Source organism: Melopsittacus undulatus (assembly GCF_012275295.1).
Source record: "Melopsittacus undulatus isolate bMelUnd1 chromosome 28 unlocalized genomic scaffold, bMelUnd1.mat.Z SUPER_28_unloc_1, whole genome shotgun sequence".
Taxonomy (NCBI): domain Eukaryota; kingdom Metazoa; phylum Chordata; class Aves; order Psittaciformes; family Psittaculidae; genus Melopsittacus; species Melopsittacus undulatus.
This window is the reverse complement of record NW_022993939.1, coordinates 1-18,192: the sequence shown is the minus strand read 5'-3', so window position 1 is coordinate 18,192 and position 18,192 is coordinate 1. Positions and strand designations below refer to the sequence as shown.

At 59.0% G+C, this 18,192-nt stretch overlaps 1 protein-coding gene across 1 annotated transcript; it reads left to right on the top strand.

Moving 5' to 3' along the window:
- Window positions 1–902: 902 nt before the first annotated feature.
- Window positions 903–17,735, top strand: BAG6 (BAG cochaperone 6; the record flags this gene model as incomplete). Its single annotated transcript, XM_034073544.1, has 19 exons — window positions 903–1,177; window positions 2,668–2,785; window positions 3,163–3,217; window positions 5,015–5,093; window positions 5,250–5,303; window positions 5,686–5,760; window positions 6,292–6,386; window positions 7,396–7,525; window positions 9,439–9,651; window positions 10,624–10,870; window positions 11,531–11,590; window positions 12,126–12,230; window positions 12,547–12,659; window positions 13,243–13,321; window positions 14,123–14,326; window positions 14,861–15,098; window positions 15,955–16,132; window positions 16,967–17,020; window positions 17,633–17,735. Coding segments are annotated over exons 1-19 (2,275 nt in total), but the record flags the coding sequence as incomplete, so codon positions are not given.
- Between the last annotated feature and the right edge of the window lie 457 nt (window positions 17,736–18,192).

Below are 18,192 nucleotides of genomic sequence, written 5' to 3'. Positions count from 1 at the left end.
CCCCTCCCATTGATCTCTATGGGACCCCAAACCCCCCCTCCCATTGATCCCTATGGGTCCCCCCCCCCCCCCCCCATTGATCCCTATGGGTCCCCCCCCCCCCCCCCATTGATCCCTATGGGTCCCCCCCCCCCCATTGATCCCTATGGGTCCCCCCACCCCCATTGATCCCTATGGGTCCCCCCCACCCCCATTGATCCCTATGGGTCCCCCCCCCCATTGATCCCTATGGGTCCCCCCCACCCCCATTGATCCCTATGGGTCCCCCCCCCCCCATTGATCCCTATGGGTCCCCCCCCCCCCATTGACTCCGTTTCTCTCTTCCAGCCCCAGATTTCCCTTCAGGACCATTGGAACCATTGGAATAATGGGGGGGGGGGGGAGGGGGGGAGTGGATTTTGGGTCAAATAAAGACGATTTTGGGTCAGATCCGGCCTCTTGTGTTGTATTGGGGGGGGTGTCACGTGATGCGCCGTCCGCCGCCATCTTGGAAGGGGGGGTGACCCATAAGGGGTTCATTGCCCCATAGAGCAGCCATAGGACCCCGCTATGGGGCTCGCCCCTCCCCCCATCGCCCCCTCCCCATCGGGGGCCTCATTTTGGGGTCAATAACGGGGGTTTTGGGTCCGGTGATGACGTAACCGACCCCTCCCCTCCTTCCGGAAGATGGCGGCGCCCACAAACCCCTCCCTCACCCAAGATGGCGCCTGCCCGAGGCCCCCGTTGTGCTGCCCGCATCAAACGCCTGTCGCACCCGCCCGTTTCCCAGCGCCCAAACCCGTTCCGAACGGTCCCGAACGCTCCGCGTGCGTTTGCCGTTGGGGGAGGGGCAGCGTTTGGGTCTCTCCGGCACCGTTTGGAGTGGTTGGGGGGGTTGGATCCGATCAGGCGCTCCTCGGGCAGCCCCGCGGCGGGGGGGGTCCTGATTACCTCAGCCGCAGCGGCCGTTCGCGTTCGGGCCCGTTCGGATCCCGTTCGGATCCCAGTTAAACCCAGTTTAAATCCCATTTAAACCAGTTTAAATCCAGTTTAAACCCAGTTTAGGTCCAGTTTAAAGCCGTTCGGGAGCGTTGGCAGGAACGGGACAGGCCCCGGCCCGGCCATGGCGGAGGAGCCGCTCCCGGTGCTCGTCAAGACCCTGGACTCACAGACCCGGAGCTTCGAGGTGGAGCCGGAGGTGAGGCCGATCCCAGCCCCATTGATCCCCATTGAACCCCATTGATCCCATTGATCCCCATTGATCCCAGCCCCATAGATCCCATTGATCCCCATTGATCCCAGCCCCATTGATCCCAGCCCCATTGATCCCAGCCCCATTGAACCCCATTGATCCCAGCCCCATTGATCCCCATTGAACCCCATTGATCCCAGCCCCATTGATCCCATTGATCCCAGCCCCATTGATCCCAGCCCCATTGATCCCATTGATCCCAGCCCCATTGATCCCAGCCCCATAGATCCCATTGAACCCCATTGATCCCAGCCCCATAGATCCCATTGATCCCCATTGATCCCATTGATCCCAGCCCCATAGATCCCATTGATCCCCATTGATCCCATAGATCCCAGCCCCATTGAACCCCATTGATCCCAGCTCCATTGATCCCATTGATCCCAGCCCCATTGATCCCATTGATCCCAGCCCCATTGATCCCACCCCATTGATCCCAGCCCCATTGATCCCATTGATCCCAGCCCCATTGATCCCACCCCATTGATCCCAGCCCCATTGATCCCAGCCCCATTGATCCCACCCCATTGATCCCAGCCCCATAGATCCCAGCCCCATAGATCCCAGCCCCATTGATCCCATTGATCCCAGCCCCATTGATCCCACCCCATTGATCCCAGCCCCATTGATCCCAGCCCCATTGATCCCACCCCATTGATCCCAGCCCCATAGATCCCAGCCCCATTGATCCCAGCCCCATTGATCCCACCCCATTGATCCCAGCCCCATTGATCCCAGCCCCATTGATCCCAGCCCCATTGATCCCCATTGATCCCAGCCCCATTGATCCCAGCCCCATTGATCCCAGCCCCATTGATCCCCATTGATCCCAGCCCCATTGATCCCCATTGATCCCAGCCCCATTGATCCCACCCCATTGATCCCAGCCCCATTGATCCCAGCCCCATAGATCCCAGCCCCATTGATCCCATTGATCCCAGCCCCATTGATCCCACCCCATTGATCCCAGCCCCATTGATCCCAGCCCCATTGATCCCACCCCATTGATCCCAGCCCCATCCCCATTGATCCCATATCCCACTGACCCCATATCCCCACTGACCCCATATCCCCACTGATCCCATAACCCCACTGACCCCATAACCCCATTGATCCCATCCCCATTGATCCCCCATAACCCCACTGACCCCACTGACCCCCTGACCCCCAGATCTCAGTTCGGGATTTCAAGGCTCACATCTCCAGCTCTGTGGGAATTGCCCCATTGACCCCATAACCCCCCTGACCCCATAACCCCACTGACCCCATAACCCCACTGACCCCATAACCCCACTGACCCCACTGACCCCACTGACCCCATAACCCCACTGACCCCACTGACCCCACTGACCCCATAACCCCCCTGACCCCACTGACCCCATAACCCCACTGACCCCACATGACCCCATAACCCCACTATAACCCCATGACCCCAGATCTCAGTGCGGGATTTCAAGGCTCACATCTCCAGCTCTGTGGGAATTGCTCCAGAGAAGCAAAGACTCATTTACCAGGGGAGGGTCCTGCAGGATGAGAGGCGGCTCAGGGAGTACAGTGAGTGTGGGGCTATGGGGTCTATAGGGTCTATGGGGTTAATGGGGTCTGTGGGGTTATGGGGTCTGTGGGGCAGGGTCCTGCAGGACGAGCGGCGGCTCAGGGAATATAGTGAGTCAGTATGGGGTCTATGGGGGCTATGGGGTCTATAGGGGCTATGGGGTCTGTGGGGTCTATGGGGCAGGGTCCTGCAGGACGAGCGGCAGCTCAGGGAATATAGTGAGTGTGGGGCTATGGGGGCTATAGGGGCTATAGGGGCTATGGGGTCTATGGGGGCTATGGGGTCTGTGGGGTCCTGCAGGACGAGCGGCGCCTCAGGGAATACAGTGAGTGTGGGGTCAATGGGGGCTATGGGGTCTGTGGGGTCTATGGGGCAGGGTCCTGCAGGACGAGCGGCAACTCAGGGAATACAGTGAGTGTGGGGTCAATGGGGTCTGTGGGGTCTATGGGGTCTATGGGGGATATGGGGTCTATGGGGGGTATAGGGTCTATGGGGTCCTGCAGGACGAGCGGCGCCTCAGGGAATACAGTGAGCAGCCTATGGGGTCTATAGGGTAATGGGGTTAATGGGGTCTATGGGGCAGGGTCCTGCAGGACGAGCGGCGCCTCAGGGACTACAGTCAGTATGGGGGGGGTATGGGGTCAATGGGGTCTATGGGGTTAATGGGGTTAATGGGGTCTATGGGGTAATGGGGTTTATGGGGTAATGGAGTCTATGGGGTAATGGGGGCTATGGGGGGCTATGGGGTTAATGGGGTCTATGGGGTAATGGAGTCTATGGGGTCCTGCAGGACGAGCGGCGCCTCAGGGACTACAGTGAGAGGGGGATATGGGGTCTGTGGGGTCTGTGGGGTCTATGGGGTTAATGGGGGCTATGGGGTAATGGGGTCTATGGGGGCTATGGGGTTATGGGGGCTATGGGGTCTATGGGGGTAATGGGGTCTATGGGGAATATGGGGCTATGGGGTCTATGGGGTTAATGGGGTTATGGGGTCTATGGGGGGTATGGGGTAATGGGGTCTATGGGGTAATGGGGTCTATGGGGTAATGGGGTCTATGGGGTTAATGGGGTCTATGGGGGGTATGGGGTAATGGGGTCTATGGGGCAATGGGGTCTATGGGGGGTATGGGGTAATGTGGCTATGGGGTAATGGGGTCTATGGGGTAATGGGGTCTATAGGGTAATGGGGGTCAATGGGGTGATGGGGGGAATGGGGTAATGGGGGTAATGGGAGCTATGGGGCTATGGGGGGTAATGGGGTCAATGGGGTCTATGGGGTTAATGGGGGTTAATGTGGTTAATGGGGCAATGGGGGCTATGGGGGTTATGGGGAAATGGGGGTCAGTGGGGTAATGGGGGTATGGGGGGCAATGGAAGTAATGGGGGGTATGGGGGGAAGGGGGTAATGGGGTGATGGGGGTAATGGGGCAATGGGGGCAATGGGGGCAATGGGGGTATAGGGTAATAGAGGTAATGGGGTAAAGGGGGGAATGGGGGAAATGGGGGAAATGGGGGCTATTGTGGATTATGGGGGGCTATGGGGGGTAATGGGGCTATGGGGTAATGGGGGTCAGTGGGGGTAATGAGGCAATGGGGGCAATGGGAGGCAATGGGTTTAATGGGGAACTCTGGGAGCAAAGGGGATCTATGGGGGCAGTGGGGTTCAATGGGGGTAATGGGGATCTATGGGGTTCAATGGGGATAATGGGGATCTATGGGGTTCATTGGGGGTAATGGGGTGCAATGGGGATCTATGGGGGGTAATGGAGACCTATGGGGACCTTTGGGGGGTAATAGGGACCTATGAGTGCAACGAGCACCTATGGGGTACAGTGGGGGCAATGGGGACCTATGGGGTGCAATGGGGATCAATGGGGACCTATGGGGGCAATGGGGATCAATGGGGACCTATGGGGTGCAATAGGGGGGATCAATGGGGACCTATGGGGTGCAATGGGGATCAATGGGGACCTATGGGTGCAGTGGGGATCAATGGGGACCTATGGGGTACAATAGGGGGGATCAATGGGGACCTATGGGGTACAATGGGGATCTATGGGGTACAATGGGGATCTATGGGGTACAATGATCCCCCATTGACCCCCATTGACCCCCCCCCAGATGTGGGGGGCAAAGTCATCCACCTGGTTGAGCGCGCCCCCCCCCAGGCCCAGCCCCCCCCCTCGGGGCCCCCCCCCCCCGCCCCTCCCCCCCCACAACGGGGGGGGTGGGGGAGGGGGGGGCCCCCCCCGTGGGCCCGACCGCAACCCCAACAGCTACGTCATGGTGGGAACCTTCAACCTGCCCGTGAGTTTTGGGCTCAATTTGGGCCATTTTGGGTCTTTTTGGGGTGTTGTTTTTGGGGGGGGTCATTGGGGGGGGGGGGGAGGTGGTTTTGGGTGGAAAAGTGGCGGTTTTGGGGTCGTTTGAGCTCAGTTTTTGGGGGGTTTGTGTCCCCTGTAGATCGATGGCTCCTCCGTTGACGTCCACATCAACATGGACCAGGGGCCTGTGCAGGTGGGGGGGGGGGGATGGTTTTGGGGTGAATTTGGGGGATTTTGGGTGTTTTGGGGTGATTTTTGGGTATTTTGGGGTATTTTGGGATATTTCGATGGTTTTCGGTGGATTTTGGGCTGGGTTTGGGTGTTTTGAGGAGTTTTGGGGGGGGTTGGTTTGGGCTCATTTTGGGCTAGTTTGGGTCATTTTGGGCTAGTTTGGGTCATTTTGGGCTAGTTTGGGTCATTTTGGGCTAGTTTGGGTCATTTTGGGCTAGTTTGGGTCATTTTGGGCTAGTTTGGGTCATTTTGGGTTGGTTTGGGCTCATTTTGGCTCATTTTGGGTTAATTTGGGCTCATTTTGGGCTGTTTTGGGGCTGTTTTGGGTCCCATCCCCCCTGCAGAGTGAGCCTCGTCTGCGGCTCCTGGTGGCCCAACACATGCTGAGGGACATCCAGAGCATCCTGCAGCGCCTCGAGGTCAGGGGTCACCCCATTGACCCCCCATTGACCCCCGATTGACCCCCCCCATTGTGCTCCTACCCCCCCCATTGACCCCCCCATTGACCCCCCCATTGACCCCCCCATTGTGCTCCTACCCCCCCCATTATGGTCCTACCCCCCCCATTGACCCCCCCATTGACCCCCCCATTGTGCTCCTACCCCCCCCATTGTGCTCCTACCCCCCCATTGTGCTCCTACCCCCCCTATTGACCCCCCCATTGACCCCCCCATTGTGCTCCTACCCCCCCCATTGTGCTCCTACCCCCCCATTGTGCTCCTACCCCCCCTATTGACCCCCCCATTGACCCCCCCATTGTGCTCCTACCCCCCCATTGACCCCCCCATTGACCCCCCCGATTGACCCCCCCATTGACCCCCCCATTGTGCTCCTACCCCCCCCATTATGGTCCTACCCCCCCCATTGACCCCCCCATTGACCCCCCCATTATGGTCCCCCCCCCCCCATCCTTTGGGTCGTCCCCCCCCCAGGCTGATGTCCCCCCCCAGGCCCCCCCCGAGGACCCCCCCGAGGAGCACTTGGAAGCAGCCCCAGCCCCTGAGGACCCCCCCGAGCCCCCCCCAGCCCCGGAGCTCAACACCAGGTGGGTGATGGGGGGGGGGGCTCCATTGTCCCCTATGGGAGCCCTATGGGAGCCCCATAGCACCCTGTAGGGGTCCTATAGCATCCTATGGGAGCCCCATAGCACCCTGTAGGGGTCCTATAGCATCCTATGGGAGCCCCATAGCACACTGTAGGGGTCCTATAGCATCCTATGGGAGCCCCATAGCACACTGTAGGGGTCCTATAGCACCCTACAGCAGCCCTATAGCACCCTACAGGAGCCCCATAGCACCCTATGGGAGCCCTAGAGCACCCTATGGGAGATCTATAGCACCCTATGGGAGACCTATAGCACCTTGTAGGGGTCCTATAGCACCCTACAGGAGCCCCATAGCACCCTATGGGAGACCTATAGCACCTTGTAGGGGTCCTATAGCACCCTACATCAGCCCCATAGCACCCTATGGGAGCCTTATAGCACCCTATATGAGCCCTATAGCACCCTATAGGACTTCTATAGCACCTTACAGGAGCTCTATAGCACCCTGTAGGGGTCCTATAGCACCCTATCTGACCCCATAGCACCCCATACGAACCCTTTCGCACCCTGTAGGGAACCTATAGCACCCTATTGGAGCCCTTTAGCATCCTATAGGAGATCTATAGCACCCTACAGGAGCCCTACAGCACCTTATGGGAGGCCTATAGCACCCTATGGGAGCCCCATAGCACCCTATATGAGCCCCATAGCACCCTATGGGAGCCCCATAGCACCCTATTGGAGCCCTGTAGCACCCTCTAGGACCCCATAGCACCCTATAGGACCGCATAGCCCTCTATAGGACCCCATAGCACCCTATGGGAGCCCCATAGCACCCTATGGGAGCCCCATCATCCCCCTGCAGGAGGTCCGTAGTGCCCTATAGCACCTTACGGCAGCCCCATCATCCCCCTATAGGGGGCCCATAGCACCGTATAGGACCCCATAGCACCCTATAGGACCCCATAGCACCCTATATGAGCCCCATATGACCCCATGTCCCCCCCAGCCCCCCCTCCCCCTCGGAGCTGGTGTCAGTGCTGGAGGAGCTCAGGCGCCTGGAGGGGAGACTGGAGCCCTATAGGCTGCGATACCTGGAGATCCTGGGGAGCGCAGGCTCTGCTGACTACAACAACAATGTATGGGGCCCTATAGGGGCTATGGGGCTATGGGGCTATGGGGGGTCTATGGGGCTATGGGGGGTCTATGGGGCTATGGAGCCCTATAGGCTGCGGTACCTGGAGATCCTGGGGAGCGCAGGCTCTGCTGACTACAACAACAATGTATGGGGCCCTATAGGGGCTATGGGGCTGGAGGGCTATGGGGGGTCTATGGGGCTATGGGGGCTATGGGGCTATGGGGGGTCTATGGGGCTATGGAGCCCTATAGGCTGCGTTACCTGGAGATCCTGGGGAGCGCAGGCTCAGCTGACTACAACAACAACGTATGGGGCCCTATAGGGGCTATGGGGCTGTGGGGCTATGGGGGGTCTATGGGGTCTATGGGGCTATGGGGGGTCTATGGGGCTATGGGGGGTCTATGGGGCTATGGGGCTATGGAGCCCTATAGGCTGCGGTACCTGGAGATCCTGGGGAGCGCAGGCTCTGCTGACTACAACAACAATGTATGGGGCCCTATAGGGGCTATGGGGCTGGGGGGTCTATGGGGCTATGGGGCTATGGGGGGTCTATGGGGCTATGGGGGTTCTATGGGGCTATGGGGGGTCTATGGGGCTATGGAGCCCTATAGGCTGCGATACCTGGAGATCCTGGGGAGCGCAGGCTCTGCTGACTACAACAACAATGTATGGGGCCTATAGGGGCTATGGGGCTGGGGGGTCTATGGGGCTATGGGGCTATGGGGGGTCTATGGGGCTATGGGGGGTCTATGGGGCTATGGGGGGTCTATGGGGCTATGGAGCCCTATAGGCTGCGGTACCTGGAGATCCTGGGGAGCGCAGGCTCTGCTGACTACAACAACAATGTATGGGGCCCTATAGGGGCTATGGGGCTGGAGGGCTATGGGGGCTATGGGGCTATGGGGGGTCTATGGGGCTATGGGGGCTATGGGGGTATGGGGGCTATGGAGCCCTATAGGCTGCGGTACCTGGAGATCCTGGGGAGCGCAGGCTCTGCTGACTACAACAACAATGTATGGGGCCTATAGGGGCTATGGGGCTGGAGGGCTATGGGGGGTCTATGGGGCTATAGGGGCTATGGGGCTATGGGGGGTCTATGGGGGCCCTATAGGGGCTATGGGGGCTATGGGGCTATGGGGGGTCTATGGGGTCTATGGGGCTATGGGGTCTATGGGGGAGTATAGGGGGGCTATGGGGGTGTATGGGGGGGTAAAAGGGGGATGGTACAACCCATATAACCCCATTACAGTAATGGGACAGTCCAATGGCCCCACCCCCCTTAGCCCCGCCCCTGTCGGTGACGTCATCACGGGCTGAACCATCTGGGGCTGGGGGGGGGGATGGGCTGTACCTGGGGATGCAGCCAATGGGGGAGGAGGCATTGGGGGGGGGGGGGGGCAGCTCATGGCTCCTCCCCCTCCCTCTGACACCTGCTTCCCCTCCCCCCCCTTGTCTCCTCTCTTACCCCTCCCCCATTGGCCCCTCCCCCATTGCTCTTGACCCTCCCCCTTCTCTTTGACCCCTCCCACTTTGACCCCTCCCCCTCCTCTCTGACCCCTCCCCCATTGACCCCTCCCCCTCCTCTCTGGCCCCTCCCCCATTGGCCCCTCCCCCTTTAACCCCTCCCCCCCCATTGACCTCTCTGACCCCTCCCCCTCTCTGGCCCCTCCCCCTTTAACCCCTCCCCCCCCCATTGACCCCTCTGGCCCCTCCCCCTCTCTGGCCCCTCCCCCTTTAACCCCTCCCCCCCCCATTGACCCCTCTGACCCCTTCCCCTCTGACCCCTCCCCCCCTTCGCTCTTGCCCCTCCCCCTCCCATGTGTTACCTCCTCCCTCTTTGGCCCCTCCCCCTCTGGCCCCTCCCCCTTTAACCCCTCCCCCCCCATTGACCCCTCTGACCTCTGACCCCCGCAGGCCCCCGGCCTGGCTGCCGCCCAGCGCCTGGTATCCCTGGTGGGGGAGGGGCAGCGGTTGCTAGGCAACGCTCTGGCCGCCCTGGCTGACCTGCGCTGTGACCTCGGCATGACCCCGCCCCGCCCCCTGCTGCTCGCTCGCCCCGCCCACGGCCCCGCCCCCCCGCCGGCCCCGCCCCCCCTGCTGCTGCAGCAGGCGGCTATTCCCATCCAGGTGAGCGCCCCCCCCCGGGGGGGAGGGGATATAATGGGGGTTAATGGGGGGATATGTGTTATAATGGGGGTTAATGGGGGGGGAGGGGTTATAATGGGGGTTAATGGGGGGGATATGGGTTATAATGGGGGTTAATGGGGGGGATATGGGTTATAATGGGGGTTAATGGGGGGGATATGGGTTATAATGGGGGTTAATGGGGGGATATGGGTTATAATGGGGGTTAATGGGGGGATATGGGTTATAATGGGGGTTAATGGGGGGGGATATGGGTTATAATGGGGGTTAATGGGGGGGATGGGTTATAATGGGGGTTAATGGGGGGGATATGGGTTATAATGGGGGTTAATGGGGGGGATATGGGTTATAATGGGGGTTAATGGGGGGATATGGGTTATAATGGGGGTTAATGGGGGGGAGGGGTTATAATGGGGGTTAATGGGGGGGGATATGGGTTATAATGGGGGTTAATGGGGGGGGATATGGGTTATAATGGGGGTTAATGGGGGGGGAGGGGTTATAATGGGGGTTAATGGGGGGGGATATGGGTTATAATGGGGGTTAATGGGGGGGATATGGGTTATAATGGGGGTTAATGGGGGGGATATGGGTTATAATGGGGGTTAATGGGGGGGATATGGGTTATAATGGGGGTTAATGGGGGGGATATGGGTTATAATGGGGGTTAATGGGGGGGATATGGGTTATAATGGGGGTTAATGGGGGGGGATGGGTTATAATGGGGGTTAATGGGGGGGATATGGGTTATAATGGGGGTTAATGGGGGGGATATGGGTTATAATGGGGGTTAATGGGGGGGGATATGGGGCAGAAGACCCATAGAATGGATGCTGTGGGGCAGGGGGACCCACATATGGGGTTATTATGGGATGGGGGAGCCTCTATAATGGGTTCTATGGGGCTCTATGGGGCAGGTCGCCCCCCATTGACCCCCCTTTTCCCCCCCCCCAGATCAACGTTGGCACCACCGTGACCATGACCGGGAATGGGGGGGGCCGAGCCCCTCCCCCACCCCCCTCGGGCCCTGTGGAGCCCCCCCCGGGCCCCTCCCCCACCCCCCCCACCCCCCCCAGCCCCGGGGACCCCCCCCCACCGGAGGGGCCTCCCCCTCCCCCTCCCCCCGGGCCCCCCCCACGTGTGATCCGGATCTCACACCAGAGTGTGGAGCCTCTTGTGCTGATGCACATGAACATCCCAGGTGAGAAAACACCCCAAAAACACCTGAAAACAGCCAAAAACACCCGAAAACACCCAAAAACACCCAAAATACACCCAAAAACAGCCAAAATACACCCAAAACCAGCCAAAAACAGCCAAAAACACCCCAAAAACACCCAAAATACACCCAAAAACAGCCAAAAACACCCCAAAAACACCCGAAAACACCCAAAAACACCCCAAAACCAGCCAAAATACACCCAAAACACCCCCAAAACAGCCAAAAACACCCCAAATACACCCAAACTGACCCAAAAACACCCAAAATACACCCAAAACCAGCCAGAAACACCCCAAATACACCCAAACTGACTCAAGTACACCCCAAATACACCCAGAAACAGCCAAAACCACCCCAAATACACCCGAAATACACCCCAAACCAGCCAAAAACTGCCAAAAACACCCAAATTGACCCAAAACACCCCAAAAACAGCCAACAACACCCAAAATACACCCAAAATATACCCAAAACCACCACAAATCCACCCACAACCAGCCAAAAATAGCCAAGAACACCCAAACTGACCCAAATACACCCAAAATACACCCAAAATGCCCCAAAATAGCCCCAAAACCAGCCCTGGGTTTCCCCCTCCCCCCCTTGACTCTGTTCTCTCTCTCTCCCCTCCCCCCACAGACTCAGGGGCACAGGCAGGGGGGGGCACGAGCGCCCCCCCTGGGCATGGCCTGGGCATGGGTGAGCATGGGGGGGGCTATGGGGCAGGCTATGGGTCACTATGGGGCAGGGCTATGGGGCAGGCTATGGGTCACTATGGGGCAGGGCTATGGGGCAGGCTATGGGTCACTATGGGGCAGGGCTATGGGGCAGGCTATGGGTCACTATGGGGCAGGGCTATGGGGTGGGGTTATGGGTCACGCTATGGGGCAGGGGTTATGGGCCAGGGGTTATGGGTCAGGGGTTATGGGTCAGGGGTTATGGGTCGCGCTATGGGGCAGGGGTTATGGGTCAGGGGTTATGGGTCTTGCTATGGGGCAGGGGTTATGGGTCGCGCTATGGGTTAGGGCTATGGGGCAGGGGTTATGGGTCAGGGGTTATGGGTCGCGCTATGGGGCAGGGGTTATGGGTCAGGGGTTATGGGTCGCGCTATGGGTCAGGGGTTATGGGTCACACTGGGGCAGGGGTTATGGGTCACGCTATGGGTCAGGGGTTATGGGTCAGGGGTTATGGGTCAGGGGTTATGGGTCGCGCTCTGACCCCCATTTCCCCCCAGGTCCGTCTCCGCTGCAGCTGCCTCCTCTGCCCCCCGAGTTCCTGCAGGCTGTGGCTCATCAGATCACACAGCAGGCGGTGGCTGCGGCTGCCTCTGCGGCCACAGGTGGGGCTGCCCCATAGCGACCCATAGAGACAGCTCTGCCCCATAGCGACCCATAGAGACAGCTCTGCCCCATAGAGACAGCTCTGCCCCATAGCGACCCATAGCACAGCTCTGCCCCATAGCACAGCACTGCCCCATAGCGACCCATAGCACAGCTCTGCCCCATAGCACAGCACTGCCCCATAGCGACCCATAGCACAGCACTGCCCCATAGCGACCCATAGCACAGCTCTGCCCCATAGCACAGCACTGCCCCATAGCGCTGCCCCACAGCCCAGACCTCTGTCTCTCACCCCCTTTCTTCCCCCCTCTCTAGGCCAGGCTATGGGGGGTTTCCAGCCCCCCACCCGCGTGGTCATCGCCCGCCCCACAGCCCCTCCCCCGCGCCCCACACATCCCGGAGCCCCCCAAGCGGCTGCCACCAACCCGGTGAGTGGGGGGGATCAATGGGATCAATGGGGATCAATGGGGATCAATGGGGCTCAGTGGGGCTCAATGGGGTCAATGGGGCTCTATGGGGATCAGTGGGGCTCAATGGAGTCAATGGGGCTCAATGGGTCTCAATGAGGATCAATGGGGCTCAGTGGGGATCAATGGGGCTCAATGAGGATCAATGGGGCTCAATGAGGATCAATGGAGCTCAATGAGGATCAATGGGGCTCAATGAGGATCAATGGGGCTCAATGGGGATCAATGGGGCTCAATGGGGCTCAATGGGGCTCAATGAGGATCAATGGGGCTCAATGGGGATCAATGGGGCTCAGTGGAGTCAGTGGATGTCAATGGGTGTCAATGGGTCTCAATGGGGATCAATGGAGCTCAATGGAGCTCAATGGGTCTCAATGAGGATCAATGGGTCTCAATGAGGATCAATGGGGCTCAATGGGGCTCAATGGGGCTCAATGGGTCTCAATGAGGATCAATGGGTCTCTATGGGGCTCACTGGGGCTCAGTGGGGTCAGTGGGGTCAGTGAGGGGGGGTCCCCCCCGTGACCCCCATTGACCCCTGCAGGCCCCCGCGGGGGGGGCGTCGCTGGCTCAGGTCATCAGTGGCCTCGTGGGGCAGCTCCTGATGCAGCCGCTGGTGCTGGGTGAGAGTAATGGGGGATCTATGGGATCTATGGGATCTATGGGATCTATGGGGGCTATGGGATCTATGGGGTGTCTATGGGGGCTATGGGTGTCTATGGGGTCTATGGGGTGTCTATGGGGCTCTATGGGGGCTATGGGGCTATGGGTGTCTATGGGGGCTATGGGGGCTATGGGGTGTCTATGGGGTGTCTATGGGGTGTCTATGGGTGTCTATGGGGTGTCTATGGGTGTCTATGGGGTGCTATGGGGGCTATGGGGTGTCTATGGGGTGTCTATGGGGTGTCTATGGGGTGTCTATGGGTGTCTATGGGGGGTCTATGGGGTGTCTATGGGGGGTCTATGGGGCTCTATGGGGTCTCTATGGGGCTTCTATGGGTCTCTATGGGGTCTCTATGGGGCTCTATGGGGCTCTGTGGGGTGTCTATGGGGCTCTATGGGGTTCTATGGGGATCTATGGGGTTCTGTGGGGTTCTATGGGGCTCTATGGGGTTCTATGGGGTGTCAATGGGGCTCTATGGGGTCTCTATGGGGGTTCTATGGGGATCTATGGGGGCTCTATGGGGCTCTATGGGGTGTCTATGGGGTCTCTATGGGGTGTCTATGGGGATCTATGGGGTTCTATGGGATCTATGGGGTTTCTATGGGGCTCTATAGGGCTCTATGGGGTTCTATGGGGTTCTGTGGGGTCTCTGGGGTCTCTATGTGTCTCTATGGGTCTCTATGGGTCTCTATGGGTCTCTATGGGTCAGGGGTCTCCAGTGCCCCCCCCTGACCCCCCTTTCCCCCCTCCCCTCCCCCAGCCCAGGGTGGCTCCTCCCCCCCTGCCCCTCCCCCCTCCTCAGGCCCCTCCCCCCCGCAGGGAGGGGCTCCGGGGGGGCCGGTCCCGGCGGCCTCGGCCCCGCCCCCCCAGGCCCCGCCCCCCTCCGAGGAGCAGCCAATGGCAGCGCTGCTGGGGGGGCTGCTGGGGGCGGGGCCGGCGCCTGTTGCCATGGCGATGGCGGTGAGTGGGGGCGGGGCTAAGGGGGGAGGGGGCGGGGCCATTGCCTTATATGGAGGGGGGCGTGGCTTTAGGCGTGGGTGGAGTCGGTGGGCGTGGCTTCACTGCATGGAGCCCTCTGATTGGTGGAGAGCTCAATGTGAGGGCTCATTGCCTTATATGGAGTGTGGGAAGGGGCGTGGCTTTAGGCGTGGGTGGAGCCGGGGGCGTGGCTTCACGGCATGGAGCCCTCTGATTGGTGGAGAGCTCAATGTGGGGGCTCATTGCCTTCTATGGAGCGTGGGAGGGGGCGTGGCTTTAGGCGTGGGTGGAGCCGGTGTGGGAGGGGGCGTGGCTTTAGGCGTGGGTGGAGCCGGGGGCGTGGCTTCACGGCATGGAGCTCTCTGATTGGTGGAGAGCTCAATGTGGGGGCTCATTGCCTTCTATGGCGATGTGGGCGGAGCCTCACCCCTCCCCCTCTCCCCCCCCCCCAGAGCCCCTCCCCTCCGGAGGCTCCGCCCCCTCCCCGCGCCCCCTCCCCTCCCCCTTCTGCTTCCCCCAGCGAGGCCCCGCCCCCTCCGAGCGAAGCCCCGCCCCCTGCGATGGAAGCCCCGCCCCCAGCGGAGGAGGCCACGCCCCCCGGCGGGGGGGGGGGGGGACGCTCTGCCCCCCGAGTTCTTCACGTCGGTGGTCCAGGGGGTCCTGGCCGCCATGTTGGGGCCTTTGGGGGCCCCTCCCCCCGGCCCCCCCGAGAGCATCGGAGCCTTCCTGCAGCGGCTGAGCGGGGGGGGGGCCCCTGGATGGGGGAGGGGGGGGGCCCGATGGTGAGGAGGGGGCTATGGGGTCAATGGGGGGCAATGGGGGGCAATGGGATCGATGGGATCAATGGGGATCAATGGGGGGCAATGGGGGGCAATGGGGATCAATGGGGGGCAATGGGAATCAATGGGGATCAATGGGGGCAATGGGGGGCAATGGGGTCAGTGGGATCAGTGGGGATCAATGGGGGGCAATGGGATCAATGGGGGGCAATGGGGGTCAATGGGGTCAGTGGGATCAGTGGGGATCAATGGGGGGCAATGGGATCAATGGGGATCAATGGGGATCAATGGGGGGCAATGGGATCAATGGGGGGCAATGGGGTCAATGGGGGGCAATGGGGTTCAATGGGGATCAATGGGGGGCAATGGGATCGATGGGGTCAATGGGGATCAATAGGGGGCAATGGGTGTCAATGGGGATCATTGGGATCGATGGGGTCAATGGGGATCAATGGGGATCAGTGGGGATCAATGGGTGTCAATGGGTATCAATGGGATCAATGGGGATCAATGGGTGATCAATGGGTGTCAATGGTGATCAATGGGTATCAATGGGATCAATGGGTGTCAATGGTGATCAATGGGATCAATGGGTATCAATGGGATCAATGGGTATCAATGGGTATCAATGGGATCAATGGGTATCAATGGGATCAATGGGTGTCAATGGGTATCAATGGGATCAATGGGTGTCAATGGGATCAATGGTGATCAATGGGATCAATGGGATCAATGGGTGTCAATGGTGATCAATGGGTATCAATGGGATCAATGGGTGTCAATGGGTATCAATGGGATCAATGGGATCAATGGTGATCAATGGTGATCAATGGGTGTCCATAGGGTTCCTGTGCTCTCTGCTGTCCCTCATCACCCATCACCTGTCTATGGTGGATGTGGTTCTGCTGCTCCATGGCCGCTGCCATCCCCTGCAGCGGCTGCAGCCTCTGCTCCGGGTCTGCTTCAGGCAGCGGTTCCTGGGGGGGGCAGAGCCCAGTGCCAGCAACGTGCGAGTGAGTCACTGATGGGGGGAAACAGGGGAAATGGGGGAAAATGGGGCAGAAATGGGTGAAAATGGGACAAAAATGGGTGAAAATGGGACAAAAATGGGTGAAAATGGGCAAAAATGGGTGAAAATGGGCAAAAATGGGGGAAAAATGGGCGAAAATGGGCAAAAATGGGCGAAAATGGGCGAAAATGGGCAGAAATGGGCGAAAATGGGTGAAAATGGGACAAAAATGGGTGAAAATGGGAAAAAATGGGCAAAAATGGGCAAAAATGGGACAGAAATGACACAAAATCGACAAAAAATGGCCAAAATGACACAAAAATGACACAAAATGGGCCAAAAATAGGGCAGAAATGGGCAAAAATGGGCAAAAATGGGACAAAAATGGGCAAAAATGACACAAAATGGGACAAAATGGGACAAAAAATGGCCAAAATGACACAAAAATGACACAAAATGGGCCAAAAATGGGCAAATTGGGGCAGAAATGGGCAAAAATGGGGCAGAAATGGGCAAAAATGGGGCAAAAATGGGACAAAATCAACAAAAAATGGCCAAAATGACACAAAATGGGCAAATTGGGGCAGAAATGGGCAAAAATGGGGCAGAAATGGGCAAAAAAGGGACAATAATGACTGAAAATGGCCAAAAATGACACAAAACGGGCCAAAAATGACCCAAGATAACCCAAAATGGCCAAAAAGGGCCAAAAATGGGCAAAAATGGACAAAAAATAGACCAAAATGAGACAAAATTGACCCAAAATGGGACAAAAATGACCCAAAACGCTGAACTTCAGCCCAAACCAGCCCCTAACTCTGTGCCCCTCCCCCCCCAGGCTGCGACCCACAACCTCATTATGGGGCTGGAGGACTTCATCCGGGAGAGCTTCGTGAGTGGGGCCATGGGGGTCAATGGGGCTCTATGGGGCTCTATGGGGCTCTATGGGGGCTCTATGGGTCTCTATGGGTCTCTATGTGTCTCTATGGGGCTCTATGGGGTCTCTATGGGGTCTCTATGGGGCTCTATGGGGTCTCTATGGGGCTCTATGGGGTCTCTATGGGGTCTCTATGGGTCTCTATGGGTCTCTATGGGTCAATGGGTGGGACTTACGGGGCTCATTCTATGGGGTGGATCAGAATGGATCTATGGGGCAGCTGTGGGATGGTTGTAGGGGATCCATAGGGGCCCATTGTGTGGATGATGGGGTCTATGGGGTGGGTATGGGGGTCAAGGGGGAGGTCTATGGGGCAGATATGGTGATCAGGAGGGTCCATGGGGCTCCATAGGGGATCTATGGGTCAGATGGGAGGGTTCTATGGGGGGTGCTATGGGTCAGCCCCACACTTGGGGGTCAGCCCCACACTTATGGGTCCAAAGGGGGAGTTCAGGAGGGTCCATGGGGCTCCATAGGGGATCTATGGGTCAGATGGGAGGGTTCTATGGGGGGTGCTATGGGTCAGCCCCACACTTGGGGGTCAGCCCCACACTTGTGGGTCCACAGGCCGGGGTGCGCGTGGCCGAGGGGGTCGACATCACCCGAACCAATGTGGAGTTCCTGCAGGAGCAGTTCAACCGCATTGCAATGCACGTGCTGCGCTGCACCGGTGGGTGCTGGGGGCTATGGGGGCTATGGGGGCTATGGGGGCTATGGGGCTCTGTGGGGTCTATGGGGTCTATGGGGTCTATGGGGTCTATGGGGCTCTGTGGGGTCTATGGGGTCTATGGGGCTCTGTGGGGTCTATGGGGCTCTGTGGGGCTCTGTGGGGTCTATGGGGCTCTGTGGGTCTCTGTGGGTCTCTATGGGGCTCTGTGGGTCTCTATGGGTCTCTGTGGGTCTCTATGGGGCTCTGTGGGTCTCTATGGGTCTCTGTGGGTCTCTATGGGGCTCTGTGGGTCTCTATGGGTCTCTGTGGGTCTCTATGGGGCTCTGTGGGGCTCTGTGGGGTCTATGGGGCACTATGGGGTCTATGGGCTTCTGTGGGTCTCTATGGGTCTATATGGGTCTCTATGGTCTCTATGGTCTCTCTGGTTCTTCTCTATGCTCTCTGTGCCCCTCTCTAT